The sequence below is a fragment of the Haematobia irritans genome, chromosome 4, assembly GCF_050003625.1.
Source record: "Haematobia irritans isolate KBUSLIRL chromosome 4, ASM5000362v1, whole genome shotgun sequence".
NCBI lineage: Eukaryota > Metazoa > Arthropoda > Insecta > Diptera > Muscidae > Haematobia > Haematobia irritans.
The window spans coordinates 66,552,822-66,569,755 of NC_134400.1; the positions used below are offsets into that span (position 1 = coordinate 66,552,822).

Genomic DNA, 16,934 nt, shown 5'->3' on the forward strand with positions numbered 1-16,934 from the left:
TCAAGCCAAGTTTTTGTTTCCACCGCATTTTTTCCCTTCAGAAAACAGTATTTTATCAAAACACGAAATTTCTTTTTTTCCATTTTTTTCACAATAACAAAAGTTGATTCACAAAAGACGCTCTATCTCACAAACTAATTGACTTACAGACGTCAAATTTTGACACGAATCATTTGAAGGTTGGTACTATATAAAAATAATATGCAATTAATACTAGCGGCGCCATCTATGTGTCAGACCGGGGACTTATCAGCCAACCTGTTAGCTTTAGATTACTGGCTGACCTGGAAAACGTTAACTTAAGCAGTTTTTTTCCCAAATTTTTTATTCCCAAATTTTATTTGTATTTGATTTATTAAAATATCGATATCATTCTCTTTTACATTTATATTAACTAATTTCACTTCTTCCTTCTCACCAGATTCACTTCTTCCTTCTCACCAGATTCACTAATGGCATCCTCGTCATCACTATATTCATCGTCATCATCATCGTCGTCAATTTCTTCTTCCGAATCAGCCTCAACAAACTCTTCATCGAGTAAATTTTTCCTGACCTCACTATCCATTTCATGTTCCAGTTCTTGTTCTTCTTCCATATCCTCCTCAACTTCTTCGTCATCTTCAACTTCTTCGGCTGCCAAAGCCTTATTAAAAACAGCCTGAGAGAAGTTGTAGATATCTTGGTATGTGCCACGTTTTAAACGTTCCATCAATTCCTTTTCTATGTGATTTTCTATTTTAACTGCAATCAAAGCCTTTTGTTCACGGCGAGTCTCACGCCTCTCGATCTTTGTTGACAATGGTACTATAAGTTTTTGCCTTCTCAGTTTCAGTTTACGCATTCGTATTAAATATTGGGTAATTTTTAAAAATCTTTGTTTATTTTTGGCAATCATATACTTGGGCCAAAATACTAAATTTTCATTGATTTTTTGGATAGCCTTTTCAAAGTTTCGCGAAAGTTTTACACGTTCCCACAACTTGCTAGGCATGTGGGCTCTTTTCGCTGTCTTCATATACAGGTATATGATACCTTTTTCCTCACGCACAGTGGCATATTGTGAATTGGCCAAGGGACACGTTCGTCGGGTACACAAACCTGTAAGATTATATTCATGGCGGCAGAATGTACGGGTATCTGTTTTGACTTTGTGCGAGCAGAACGATTTGTTAATGATGCTCCATACCACATCATCGTGTTGCATCTTTAATTTATATTTATTGAAAAACTATTCTCGAAACGTAGAAGAAAACAATTGAATCGGCAACAACCCAACACGTGTAGGTTCTCCGCTCTTTTGAATGTTTTTGGAACAATCTGGTTGGTACAACAAAAGAAAATAATAGAGAAGTTTCAGTGGTTAAAACTAGAAGTGTCCATATGTAATAGGTACTTTTAGTTAAATGGGGTATCACAATGGACTGAATATTCTAAGTGAGCCTGAAACTTAATCGGGCTGCCACTTTAACCTAACCTAACCTAGTATATTTTGAAGCTCGCTGTCCTCTGTTGCATTTTAGCCATTTCATTGTTGTTAATTTCATCGAGATAATGATCTCTTGATAGACAATCAACTACAATGCTACGAGTATCTAAGCCAGATATATGTTTTATATCAGTTGTGAACTGAGAAATGAAATTGAAATGTCGGGCTTTGCGGGGTGTAGCTTTTTCGCTTTTCTGTTGGAAGGCAAATGTTAATGGTTTGTGATCCGTGAACAATGTGTATTGACGTCCTTCCAACATAAAACGGAAATGTTTTATGCCCGCAAAAGCAGCTAACAGTTCGCGATCATATGTGCTATATTTTTGTTCTGCAGGTGAAAGTTTTCCTGAGAAGAATCACAATAGTCTCCAGGCGTTACCTTCTTTTTGTTCTAAAACAGCGCCTATTCCTATTTCAGAAGCATCAACTTTCAATATAATTTCTGCATCAATTTGTGGCTAGACCTATAATGCAGACGATGCACAATCTGTTTTTATCTTTTCAAAAGCTTTTAGTGAACCCTTGGTCCATTTGATCTCCGTTTCGTCTCTCTTCTTTGCTTCTTTTAAGTATTGGTTATCGTCTATAGAAATTTGTCATGGCCAAGAATCTTCGTAACTCTTCTACTGTATGTGGTTTCTTGTAATCCAAAATGCCCTCTGATAAATATCCCAAAAAATTAATTTCTGGTGCACCAAAAATGCACTTTGGGGGCTTTATAATGATCCCGTGTGTACTTAACCTTTGGGAGCCACCGTGAGCAATGGTTAGCATGCCCGCCTTGCATACACAAGGTCGTGGGTTCGATTCCTGCTTCGACCGAACACCAAAAAGTTTTTCAGCGGTGGATTATCCCACCTCAGTAATTCTGGTGACATATCTGAGGGTTTCAAAGCTTCTCTAAGTGGTTTCACGGCAATGTGGAACGCCGTTCGGACTCGGCTATAAAAAGGAGGTCCCTTGTCATTGAGCGTAACATGGAATCGGGCATCACTCACTGATAAGAGAGAAGTTCTCCAATGTGGTATCACAACGGACTGAATAGTCTAAGTGAGCCTGATACATCGGGCTGCCACCTAACCTAACCTAACATAACCTTTCAAAACCAATTCTTAGATGGTCCTTGTGATCTTCCTTACTTTTGGATGAAATTATAATGTCATCAATATAGACATATACGAAGTTCAAACCTCCGTAGTCCGAATAGTACAACCCAAAGGGTGTGACTATTGCAGTTTTTTTAATATCGCCCGGATAAACGGGGAAAGCTTTTACCAGGTTTAGCTTTGAGAAATGGGTATAACCCGCCAGTTTTCCTGCAAAATCGGTGATAAAAGGGATTGGGTACTTATCTGGTACTGTGATATGATTTAATGCACGATAATCACCACAAGGCGCGCCATTCACCATTCATTTTACGTACCATGTGTAAAGCACTTGACCAACAACTTTTCGAAGGTCTAATAGCCCCAGTTTCTAGGTGCTTGGGGTCTAGTCTTCTTACTTTTGCATTTACTGGGGGACGTTTTGTCTCTATGTCATGAAAACCATTTGGTTGTTGTCCAGTTATATGTGTATGGTTAATGGAGTAAAGTTGTGGAAACAGCTTTAATATATGGTGGTATTCATTTTCATTTGAAATAATGTTTAACTGTTCTGCTGATTCAGAGGTAAAGATTCCGGTAATATACTGAAGAGTCTTACCATCTATGAGTTTACCATTCTTCAAATTGGGCAAAAGGCGATAGTGTTGGAGGAAATCGGAACCTAAAGTTGGCCTTTTTACATTAGCGATTACAAATTTCCATACGAATTTTTTTTTTTACAACCCAAGTCCAATTCCATAACTCGTGTTGCATATGTATCTACACGCAAAGAAAAAACATGTTTGGACATGGTTGCCGCATCCATTTAATGCTTATCTAGAGTATGTAATTGTCGCGAAAACCATATATTTTGTTTTTGTATAAATAAATTTCGAGCGGAGAAAAATGTATGCTGGCAATAAGCATTTAAATGGTTCTCAAATACCGCAAACATGTTCTATCATTTAAATGATAGATTTTGAGACCAACATTGAGTAGGTGCACACGCTTTTCATTTTGCGCGTCAGTCGTGTGTTGATTGTTTTTTGGAATGGACGGAGAATACGGATTTACTGTGTTTTGTGTTAATTTATTTTCAGAAGTGGCACGTGGTTTTATGTGAATGCCAAAAAGGAAAGTGTAATTGAAAAAATGTACCTGTTTTTTGTTCTGCATTTTGATATATGGTATAAATTATTTTTATTAGCAGTTACATGATGTCTGCGTGGGTACATTTGATGGGCACGATGTAAACATGGAATGATTACTTATTGTTGAAATTGAACCAAAATAGAGTGTGTAAAAATATATGATGTTTGCTTGCATGACATTGTATATACAAATAAACAATGATTTAATTTATAAATAAATAAAAACCAATAAATAAAGTTAATTTTGTGTTTTATTTTCTCAAGTGGCTTCCTTTTTTCTTCCAGTTAAAAGAACAGGTTGTGACCATGTTCTTTTATCTGGAAGAAAACCATTTATGACGAATACCATAAAATTTTAGATCGTGACCATTGTCTTTTGGTTGAAACAAAATTCTTGTTATCAATATAATAACATTTTAGATGAGGATAATTTTTTTTAGAACCATGTTCACAGAATCAACATGGTTGCAGGTGAAAATGTTACATGGTCGCCGCAAAAATAGCTCCTATCATATTAATTTGCTCTTCGAATATGATTGTGACAATCATGTTTCTTCTCTGCGTGTATATGACTACCGTTTGCGGCAAATAATGTAAATGGATGGTTCTGAGTTGTCCAATGAACTTTGTTTGCGAGTGTCTTTTGGAATAACTGATATGGACGCTCCTGTATCAACTAGATACTTCCAAGAGCTTCAGTGCTTAGATGACTGGATGCAAGATTTTTTAATCTGTGCATAAAATGAGATGGTTTATCGTCTCCCAATTTAATACCACCAAGAAGCTCGCGTAGCTTGGCAGAGTCTGATTTTCAAACCTTTTGATTCTTTAGTTCCCATATATTGAGTCTTGTCCGTGGGGGGATTAAAGATAATGTTGGAAAAATACTCACAGATTGTTGGGTCCACATTTGCAATTAGTTTATTTTCGGGAGTCGACAATGGCATAGGAAAATAGATATGTTTGTTTTGAATTTATTTCGGCATAAGCCGGCTATCATACAAAACCTTTTTTCGGGAGGTTCAAGTGTGGTTCATTGTTGGGTTTAATGAACTGCCTGAATTTATTCTGATAATTGGTTGATAGTTTTGCTGCAAGTAGAGGATGCTGATGAGGAATGTGGTAATTCCGAAACGTGCGTCCATCCAACCATCTTGCAGTCTATAGGGCTTTGCCCAAATAATTGTGACAAACATTATTTTCCTCTGTTGGTTAAGCTACACTTGTAGTTTAGTCAATGTATGGTTTTAAGCTGCAATAAAAACAACAACAATTTTTAATTTGTCCACAAATACTCCCATCTTGAACTACGTATGGCGCTAAAGTCATTTCTGCAGTTTTGAACTCCAATTTTTTTATACTAAGTGATATATTCGCTTGTTAAACTGTTCAGGTTTTTTTTATTAAGCCAAATTTTCTAAAATTAACCAAAAATAACTTTCCTGGTGGTTTCACTGTTTTTTGAGTGCAATAAGAATAAGACGAAGCTTTTTTATTGTAGAAAAATTTAATTGGAATCTGCTGATTAACAGGTTGCCTGATAAGTCCCCAGTCTAACAAAGAAAACACATTTTTTGTCAAAATTCGTTTTTATTATTCAACATAGTTCCCTTCAAGAGCAATACAACGATTATAACGACCTTCCAATTTTTTGATACCATTTTGGTAGTACTCCTTCGAGTTTGCCACAAAATAGGCCTCAGTTTCGGCGATCACCTCTTCATTGCAGCCAAATTTTTTCCCTGCGAGCATCCTTTTGAGGTCTGAGAACAAGAAAAAGTCGCTGGGAGCCAGATCAGGAGAATACGGTGGGTGGGGAAGCAATTCGAAGCCCAATTCATGAAGTTTTGCCATCGTTCTCAATAAATTGTGGCACGGTGCGTTGTCTTGGTGGAAAACACTTTTTTCTTCTTCATATGTGTCCGTTTTGCCGGGATTTCGATCTTCAAACGCTCTAATAACGTCATATAATAGTCACTGTTGATGATTTTTCCCTTCTCAAGATAATCGATAAAAATTATTCCATGCGCATTCCAAAAAACAGAGGCCATTACTTTGCCAGCGGACTTTTGAGTCTTTCCACGCTTCGGAGACGGTTCACCGGTCGCTGTCCACTCAGCCGACTGTCGATTGGACTTAGGAGTGTAGTGATGGAGCAATGTTTCATCCATTGTCACATATCGACGGAAAAACTCGGGTGTATTACGAGTTAACAGCTGCAAACACCGCTCAGAATCATCAACACGTTGTTGTTTTTGGTCAAATGTGAGCTCGCGCAGCACCCATTTTGCACAGAGCTTCCGCATATCCAAATATTGATGAATGATATGACCAACACGTTCCTGTGATATCTTTAAGGCCTCTGCTATCTCGATCAACTTCATTTTACGGTCATTCAAAATCATTTTGTGGATTTTTTTTATGTTTTCATCGGTAACCACCTCTTTCGGGCGTTCACTGCGTTCACCGTCCTCCGTGCTCATTTCACCGCGCTTGAATTTTGCATACCAATCAATTATTGCTGATTTCCCTGGGGCAGAGTCCGGAAACTAGTTTTTGCTTCCACCGTATTTTTTTCCCTTCAGAAAACAGTATTTTATCAAAACACGAAATTCCTTTTTCTCCATTTTTTTCACAATAACAAAAGTTGCTTCACAAAAGACGCATTGCAAAAGCTACCAATGCATGTAGAAAATGTCAAAGTTTGGTGAAGTTTATGGGCTGGTGGCATGAAGGAGTATGCCAAAATTGGACAAAGCGGATGGACCACGTGGGGCGCAGTCGCGGTCAACATTTGCATGAAATAATCTTAAAATATTAACATACCTATAATAATATGGACCGTACAATCGATTCAAATAAATTTCATGCTTTTGTCCGAATTTTATGTGTTCGTTTTTTTTTTTGTAATTTTCCTGCATCTCTTAAGAAACCACCCTTTACATTGGCCTAAATGTATATAACGTTACAGCTTTATCTATCATTTCAGGTTCGTCTAACGGTACTCACTGCTCCAAAACTTAACATGGAACTCTTTGAAATTAAAAAAGCTTTAGGCTTAACACTAATAAAATTTGAAGATGCTTTGATTGAATTCGACAAGTTCTCAGATCGTCATCATTTTGAAACTCTTGAGATATACATGAAATCTATAAAGGTGCACTACGTTAACCAGTTAAAATGGCATGCCGCTGCAATACTGGGAAGTGTTGATTTTCTAGGAAATCCTCTCGGCTTTGCGAACGATTTATCAGAAGGAGTGTCCGGACTAATATTTGAGGGATCTGTAAAAAGTTTAGTGAAGAATGTCACTCACGGAATTTCAAACTCAACTGCAAAGTTAACCGAAACCATATCCGATAGTCTTGGAAGAGTTGTTTTGGATGAGCATGATAACGAAACTCGACAAAAAATTCTCGAAGTTAATTATCCAACAACAGGAGGTCATTTAACTGCCGGATTAAAAGGATTTGGATTTGGTCTTCTTGGTGGCGTAACAAGTATAGTTAGGCATACTTACGTTGGGGCTCAAGCCGATGGTTTCCCAGGATTTTTAAGTGGTTTAGGCAAAGGCATAGTGGGAACCGTAACAAAACCTCTAATTGGTGTCCTCGACTTAGCGTCAGAGGCTGCAAGTGCCGTGAGAGAAACGAGCAGAGGAACTCACCATTGTTTACCAGCACGAAAACGTTTGCCAAGATGCGTTACTGGCGCACCTGGCGGACTTTTACCTAGTTTCTCATATAGACAAAGTAAAGGCCAGCAATACCTCTATCTTATTAATAAAAGGAATTTCGTAGAAAAACTTATTTTTTATGAACCAAATCTATGCAATGACAAGGAAGCCAAGATAAGGCTACTTGTTTCTACAGAATTTGTTCGAATTTTTTCGCGATGTGAAGAAGATCCTGCAATAATGATTGAATGTCACTTGAGCGAAGTTCTCTCATGCCATCCCCTCACAACAAATGCAAATACCAGTAATGCTACAAAAGTTATACCAAACTACTACATAGAAATATCTACAAATTTACCAAAAGTGACAAGACCCAGGGTACGCTGTCAAAATGAAGAAATTGCCGAAAGAGCATCACGATGTGTAAGTATATCTATATTTTTGTCATGATAACATCACTGTGTAGTATTTCTACTGATGAACACCGTTCTCCTATTTCTAATATAAGCATTAAGATTTAAATAATTTGAACTATGTTTTCCTTTTTTATTTATTTAAGCAAATACATATATATGCTTAACTTATACTACAACTAGTCTCTATTATGAAGAAGTGACTAACTAATAGTTTTTTTTTTATTAATATCAGTAGATTTATAGAAATTAAAATACCCTTAGTCTCATATAGTAGAACTAGGACAATAATTGTTGTACAACTTTTTATTGGAATTGAGGATTTCATATATTAAAGCGAGTTAATAAATCGTGTGATTTGAAACGGCACAATCTTCTTGATTTAAAGTTTGGAGTAAATTACGGGCTTCGCGGTTAGTATGGTTCTGCAGGCGGATAAGATGTTTTTCTGAAAATCTAGAGATTTCCCCTTTGATTGTGTTCATTTTTAAGTTTCGGTGGAGGTCATTATATCGCACATGGTATGTCCGAAATAGTGACCTCGACGGAACTGTTTGCCGCACATACCCATAGTTGGATGCCATATTAGTTTTAATGCTTGTTTATATATTACGAGTTTATCATCTATGGAGAGGACTGCATTTTTTCCGATTAACCAGCTTAACTAGTGCTATTTAATATTTAGTTCTTCGCACATTTTATCAATATGAATTATCCAATTTAATTTTGAATCCCGTGGAAAACCAAGATATTGGGCTGAGTTTGAAAAAGGCACCGATTAAACAGCTTAACTAGCGCTATTTAATATTTAGTTCTTCGCACTTTTTTATACCCTTCACCACTACTGTGGTACAGGGTATAATAAGTTTGTGCATTTGTATGTAACGCCAAGAAATAGTGGTCATAGACCCATCTTTAAGTAGACCGATCGGCTTAGACTTAAATTCCGAGTCGATTTAGCGATGTCCGTCCGTCTGTATATATAATTTTGTGCACAAAGTACAGCTCGCAATTAAAGTCCGATCGTCCTCAAATTTGGCATAGGGCCGTTTCTTGGGACAGAGACAATCGCTATTGGTTTTGGAAAAATCGGTTTAGATTTAGATATAGCTGCCGTATATATTTATCCCCGATTTGGTCATAGTTAGCGTGTTTATCAACCGATTTTCTTGAAATGCCGTACATCTAAATATTTTATGAATCTCGAAAATCTTGCATAATATCAGCCAAATCGGTTCAGATTTAGATATAGCTCCCATATATATCTTTCGTCCGACTTAGACTCATATGACCACAGAGGCCAAAGTTTACTACCGATCTTCGTGAAATTTTACACAGAGGGTAGAATTGACATTCTACCAATGCTTGATAAATTTGATTGAAATCGGTTCAAATTTATATATATATATCTTTCGTCCGATTTGAACTTATATGGCCACAAAAGCCAGAGCTTTGGCGTGATTTGCTTCAAATTTTGCGCAAAGGATACGTTTAATAGTATCGTTAAGTGTGTCAAATTTTGATAAAATCGGTTCAGATTTAGATATAGCTCACATATATATCTTTCGCCCGATTTGGACTTATATGGCCTCAAACGCCAGAGTTTTGCCCTGTCTTACTTCAAATTTTGCACAAGCGGTACTTTTAACGATACTATTGTATTTGAACTTATATGGCCTCAAAATCCAGGGTTTTGCCGTGATTTGCTTCAAATTTCCCACAAGGAGTACGTTTAGTTATTTATTTATGGATATGGCTCCCATATATATCTTCCGTCCGATTTGCACTCATATGACTATACATGTCAAATTTAGTCAAAATCCGTTCAGATGATATATAGCTCCCATATATACGTACACCAGAGTTGGGGAAATATGGTAGACTGTTACACATTTTAGACCCATTTTCAATGGAAGTTTCCTCCAATTAACTGGATAGCGTTAGCCGATTTAAATTTTAATTCTAGAGATTTTATAGAAGTAAAAAAATTGTCTCCTTTATATAGCTTCCAGTAAATGTGAAGTAGTTGAGATGGTAACACAAATGATGTAATCATTCAACCGTCGAACGGAACGGACGTGTTTTTAATAGCGGATAAAATCATCGTAATAAGTACCTACGACACATTTCAAGTGTGGTGGGATATTAGGCCACCATGCAGAGAAATTCAAAGACATCCACTGGGTTGCTAATTTCAGGGCCCAGTGGACGGGTATCGACTGGAGTTATAAATTTGGGCAATGACCAAGAGTTAGGCCCAATTAGTCGACCTGTAGACGGGTCGACAGGTGGCGACACTTTGACAAGTCGAACCTCTTCCAAGGTAACGGCATCAAAAGGAGGTAATCCCTCACGAAAGAGATTCAAGGAACGCAGAAATGCTTTGTTTATCCTAAAGAAATTAGGATCAGTCTACCCAAGCACGTTGTCGGCTAAACAAAGCGATTCCTTAAAATGGGCTCAAGGAACGATCACCGGATGCGCTGTCATCCTCCAACAGGGATCAACGACCTTTTGTCTCAGTTGCTAAAGAATGCCTTATAATGGCTATCATTAATAAAGGAGCATTGGACGGTATGGTTCCAAAGCAAAAATGGGGGGAAATTGAGAAACCTTTGTCTGGCGTCTAACCACAGGTGCTGGAAAAGTTTCCCGGCCCAGATCCTCGACACCAAGAGGCTGGTTTGGTATCAAGGACGATTTAAGCTAGTCGCATTTGAGGACCAGAGGTCTATAGAATGTTTTAAAGCTGCTCTGATACTAATTGGTGAAGTTTGGGAAGGAGCTGGTCTAGAGCAGTCCAGTCCAGAAGAAAGACATACCGGCTAGACCTAGAGCACATGCGTGGATACCTGCAAACTCTCCTGACCCTGAATCTATTTTAAATAGACTGAAACAATGCAATCCAGATCTTCCAACAGCTGATTGGAAGGTTGGCCGTTTGGATGAAATGGATGGACCAAGACGGCATGCAGTGTTTATATTGAACAGTCAGTCTTTGCCACATCTAGCAAAGTCTCAGGGCCGTGTATGTTATGGCTTTCATTATATACAAATGAAGGTATATAAAAACGATCAGCTAAAGAATTCAGAAATCGTCAAGCCTCTGTCTGAATCAGAAATAAGCGGATCCTCTTGCGAAGTCGAGGGAGATACCAAAGATGCAAGAGGAGGTTTCTACTGCCTCAAAACTCACCAAACTTGAACGAGAGTCACCGAGATCTCCGAAGAGGACATTATTGATGACTCGATTGAAACGGCTGATGTGACGGTTCACCATTGTAAGGCTGCATGTGCTGCCTTAAAAGTTCTCCTGATGAAAGGGACATATATATAGTTCTTATTCAAGAAGCATATGTTTATAGAAACAAAATATGTGAATTAAGTACTCCGGGCTTCAAACTATTGCAGTATACTGGTAATGATGTAAATCGAGCCTGTATAATTGCTAAAAACGAGCTCAACTTGTTTCTGCTTCCTTCAATGTGCAATACAGACACTGTCGTTGCCAGTTTAGAAATAGCCAAATGCAAATATTGGGTATCTTCGGTCTACATGGGACATGATAGGGAGATGCCTTCATGTGCCGTTAACACCTTAGTTGAGGAGTCATTGAAAACAAAGACAAAACTCATTATGGGATGCGATGCAAATGCACATCGTAGTATATGGGGAAGTGGTGACATTAATACAAGAGGAGAGTCACTCCTAGAGTTTATATTGCGTACTAATCTGGTAGTTTGCAACAAGGGAGATGCCCCAACCTTTGTCACTAAAAACAGGCAAGAGGTTTTGGACATCACCTTGGCCTCACAAGAACTGAATGAAATGATATCTGAGTGGCAGGTTTTAAGTGAACATAGCTTCTCAGATCATCGCTACATCAGTTTCAAATTTGATGTTCATACCACCAAGACCATATTTCCGCCAAATGTTAGGAAAGCTGACTGGAATAGGTATAGGGAATCGTTCAATATGATGATACCGGAAATACCAGATACAAATATGAGCACTGTGCAAGTTATCGAATACGCAGTGGAGAAGATTACTAAGGCCTTCAACATTTCACTGAAAGCTGCATGCCCTAGAGGGAAGCCAAGGGGGAAAGATCGACCACCATGGTGGTCTACGGAGTTAGGTGATATGAGGAAATCGTGCAGGAAGCTCTTTAACAAAGCAAAGTCCACCCGAGCTCCTGTGGATTGGGACGCTTACAAGAAGAATCTGAGAGGATACAAGCGAGAACTGAGAAAGGCTCAGCATAACTCTTGGAATGATTACTGCAGCAGCATTGAGAACACGTCCGAGGCTTCCAGACTACGGAAGGTGCTAGCATTCACGAACTCTGCTCCAGGTTTCATTAAAACATCGGAGGGCAATTGGACAACGTCCAGTGAGGAGACGCTGGAGGTACTATTGGACACACATTTTCCCGGAAATCAGACAATTGAACCATGTACTGGCGGTGCCACAGTGGCTCAGCGGTCGTTTCCTATCGAGGAAACTGTATCGGAATCTAGAATAAAATGGGCGTTAAATAGCTTTGGATCATTCAAATCCGCCGGACCTGATGGAATTACTCCGGCGGAGTTACAAGCGGTGCTGACAGAATTATCCCCTGGTTGTCAGCGATATATATAGGATGTATCAACTTAGCATATATTCCAGGAAAGTGGAGGGAATCAAAAGTCGTTTTCATACCTAAAGCGGGAAAAGCCTCTCAGTCAAATGCGAAGGATTTCCGACCAATCAGCTTATCATCATTCCTACTTAAGACTCTGGAGACGATGATAGATATTTATCTTAGAACTAGCGTCTATTCAAGTTTGCTCTCGAAACGACAACATGCATACTCGAAGGGCAGGTCTACTGAGACCACATTACATGAACTAGTCAGCTTTATTGAAAGCTCACTATCTGTCAAAGAATACACAATCGTGGCGTTTCTAGACATCCAAGGGGCGTTCAATAACGTCCATCCGAGCTCGATATTAAATGGACTGACAACTCTGAATGTTGATCCAGGTATACTTAGGCAGTTAGACAAACTTCTACGGAAGAGACGCATTTCAGCCACACTAGGAAAAGCAAACATACAAAGGTATGGGAACAGAGGCAGTCCTCAAGGAGGAGTTCTATCACCTCTTCTTTGGAATGTTGGAAGGTACAGAGAGCTCTCCGGATGACTGAGAAATGGGCGAAAGATAATTGTCTTGGGGTAAATCCTGCAAAGACAGAACTAGTCAAGTACTGCAAAGATCGCAAAACTCCCATGGTTAGACCCATTTCCTTAGGGGAATTGAAATTCCCTTTAGTGAGTGTGCAAAATACCTTGGCGTTATTTTGGACCGGAAGCTGAACTTTAAGCTTAATATTGAAGAAAGGGCGAGGAAAGCAACGGTAGCTTTATACTCGTGCAAAAAGGCAATAGGGAAAAAGTGGGGACTAAAACCAAAAATTGTGCATTGGCTATACACGGCAGTGGTTAGACCTATAATGCTATTTGGTGTTGTAGTCTGGTGGCCGGCACTTCACCAGCCAACAAGTTTAGACAAAGTTCAGCGTATGGCGTGCTTGTGTATCTCAGGTGCATTCAGCAAGACAGGAACAGATTCCCTTAATGTCATGCTGCATCTATTGCCTTTAGACATTTTGGACAAACAGTCAGCTGCAACAACGGCTGTGCGGTTGCGCGAGCTATCGCTGTGGTCGGAAAAAGTTACGGTCACAGTTCGGTCCTCAAAATAATGCCAGATGTGCCTAACGTAGTGGATTACACTTTGGCGAGTCCACTTTTCGACAAAAAGTTTGAGACTCTAATTCCCAACAGTGAGGCGTGGTGTACACGGACCCCGGGGAATAAAAGATATAGATTTCTACACTGATGGCTCCAAATTGGATGGCCAAGTGGGTTTCGGAGTATATTCTAAAGATCTGGAACTTCGAATAGCGAAAAGATTACCTGATCACGATAGTGTTTTTCAGGCTGAAATATTAGCAATAAGAGAAGTGGTGAGTTGGCTGAGAAGTAATGCTCCAAGCAATATTGGCATTAATATATACTCAGACAGTCAACCTGCAATAAAATCCTTGGACTCTGTGTTCCTCAACTCGAAAACGGCCATCGACTGCCGCAAATCTCTCAATGAGATGGCTGAGCAGCACAATATTCACCTAATATGGGTGCCTGGCCATAGGAACATACCGGGGAACTGCGAAGCAGATGAGCTAGCAAGGCTAGGAACTACCTTACATATTCCAGGGGAACTAGAATCTGTTGGTATGCCTCTGGCTACCTGCAAGCTCTTACTGCGTGAGAAGGCTGTCATGATGGCAAATGTTCGATGGGAGAATTGTAAGGGTTGTAACGACACCAAGCAAATATGGCCACATTTAAACTTAAACCGCACACTAGATATGCTAGTATTCTCGAGACGCCAGATATCACTCCTGATATCTGCTATAACGGGTCGCTGCCTGATAGGCGATTTTGCAAAAACTATTGGTGCGAAGTATAATGACTATTGTATGAGCTGTCATGATGCGGAGGAAAAGGAATCAATAAAACACCTCTTGTGTGAGTGTCCTGCATTTTGTGTAAGGCGTAAGCAAATTTTAGGGGCATATAGCTTCAGATTACTGGCGGACCTGGAAAAAGTTAACTTAAGCAGTCTGCTAATGTTTTTGGAACAATCTGGTTGGTTCAACAGAAGAAAATAATCGAGAAGGTTCAATGTTAAAACTAGAAGTGCCCATATGTAATAGGTACTTTTAGTTAATGTGGTATCACAATGGACTGAATAGTCTAAGTGAGCCTGAATCTTAATCGGGCAGCCACTTTAACCTAACCTAACCTAATATTGGCATTAATATACACTCAGACAGTCAACCTGCAATAAAATCCTTGGACTCTGTGTTCCTCAACTCGAAAACGGCCATCGACTGCCGCAAATCTCTCAATGAGATGCCTCAGCAGCACAATATTCACCTAATATGGGTGCCTGGCCATAGGAACATACCGGGGAACTGCGAAGCAGATGAGCTAGCAAGGCTAGGAACTACCTTACATATTCCAGGGAGGAGTTCTATCACCTGTCGTTTCGAGAACAAACTTGAATCGATGCTAGTTCTAAGATAAATATCTATCATCCTCTCCAGAGTCTTAAGTAGGAATGAGGATAAGCGGATTGGTCGGAAATCCTTCGCCCTCGAGTGAGAGGCTTTTCCCGCTTTAGGTATGAAAACGACTTTTGTTTCCCTCCACTTTCCTGGGATATATGATAAGTTGATACATCCTTTATATATCGCCAACCACCAGGGGATAATTTTGTCAGTTACTGCTTGTAACTCCGCCGGAGTAATTCCATCAGGTCCGGGGGTTTTGAATGGTCCAAAGCTATTTAGCGCCCATCTTATTCTAGTTTCCGATACAATTTCCTCGACAGGAAACGACGGCTGAGCAACTGTGGCACCGCCAGTACATGGTTCAACTGTCTGATTTCCGGGAAAATGTGTGTCCAATAGTACCTCCAGCGTCTCCTCACTGGACGTTGTCCAATTGCCCTCCGATGTTTTAATGAAACCTGGAGCGGAGTTGGTGGATGCTAGAACCTTAGTAATCTTCTCCACTGCGTGTTCGATAACTTGCACAGTGCTCATATTTGTCTCTGTTATTTCCGGTATCATCATATTTAACGATTCCCTATACCTATTCCAGTCAGATTTCCTAACATTTGGCGGAAATATGGTCTTGGTGATATGAACATCAAATTGGAAACTGATGTAGCGATGATCTGAGAAGCTGCGTTCACTCAAAACCTGCCACTCAGATATCATTTCATTCAGTTCTTGCGAGGCCAAGGTGATGTCCAAAACCTCTTGCCTGTTTTTAGTGACAAAGGTTGGGGCATCTCCCTTGTTGCAAACTACCAGATTAGTACGCATAATAAACTCTATGAGCGACTCTCCCCTTGTATTAGTATCACTACTTCCCCATATACTATGATGTGCATTCGCATCCCATAATGAGTTTCGTCTTTGTCTTCAGTGACTCCTCCACTAAGGTCTTAACGGCACATGGAGGCATCTCCCTGTCATGTCCCATGTAGACCCAAGATACCCAATATTTGCATTTGGCTATTTCTAAACTGGCAACGACAGTGTCTGTATTGCACATTGAAGGAAGCAGAAACAAGTTGAGCTCGTTTTTAGCAATTATACAGGCTCGATTTACATCATTACCAGTATACTGCAATAGTTTGAAGCCCGGAGTACTTAATTCACATATTTTGTTTCTATAAACATATGGTTCTTGAATAAGAACTATATCTATGTCCCCTTTCATCAGGAAAACTTTTAAGGCAGCACATTCAGCCTTACAATGGAGAAGATTTATCTGGAGGATCCGTAGGACCATCGAGATTTTCAATAACCGTCACATCTCCCTCGACTTCGCAAGAGGATCCGCTTACTTCTTGTCCATTTCTGAATCCTTTAGCTGATCCTTTTTATGTACCTTCATTTGTATATAATGAAAGCCATAACATACACGGCCCTGAGACTTTGCTAGATGTGGCAAAGACTGAGTGTTCAATATAAACACTGCATGTCGTCTTGGTCCATCCACTTCATCCAAGCGGCCAACCTTCCAATCAGCTGTTGGAAGATCTGGATTGCATTGTTTCAGTCTATTTAAAATAGATTCAGGGTCAGGAGGGTTTGCAGGTATCCACGCATGTGCTCTAGGTCTAGCCGGTATGTCTTTCTTCTCGACTAACTCTAGAGCAGCTCCTTCCCAAACTTCGCCAATTAGTATCAGAGCAGCTTTAAAACATTCTATGGACCTCTGGTCCTCAAATGCGACTAGCTTAAATCGTCGTTGATACCAACCAGGACCGGGAAACTTTTCCAGCACCTGTGAGTAGACGCCAGACAAATCATTCTCAATTTCCCCCCCATTTTTGCTTTGGAACCATACCGTCCAATGCTCCTTTATTAATGATAGCCATCACAAGGCTGTCTTTAGCAACTGAGGCAAACGATCGTTGATCCATTTTGGAGGATGGCAGCTCATCCGGTGATCGTTCCCTTTTTCCAGCCTCAAGAATTCCTTGAGCCCAT

At 39.6% G+C, this 16,934-nt stretch overlaps 2 protein-coding genes across 2 annotated transcripts in view; one reads left to right on the top strand and one right to left on the bottom strand.

The window, feature by feature from the left end:
• Positions 1 to 16,934, top strand: part of Vps13D (vacuolar protein sorting 13D) — a gene marked incomplete in the record, with an annotated part of 741,787 nt that overhangs the window by 635,715 nt on the left and 89,138 nt on the right. The window contains 1 exon segment of the mRNA XM_075308271.1: positions 6,715 to 7,824. Coding sequence (XP_075164386.1) covers positions 6,715 to 7,824 — 1,110 coding nt within the window.
• On the bottom strand, positions 401 to 1,305 carry LOC142233274 (protein MAK16 homolog A-like). Its single transcript, XM_075304132.1, has one exon. It carries the CDS (start codon positions 1,205 to 1,207, stop codon positions 401 to 403), a length of 807 nt encoding a protein of 268 aa, XP_075160247.1. The 5' UTR covers positions 1,208 to 1,305.

Excerpts from the sequence above, each read along its gene's own strand:
- LOC142233274 (XM_075304132.1), bottom strand. The coding sequence starts at position 1,207 with ATGCAACACGATGATGTGGTATGGAGCATCATTAACAAATCGTTCTGC.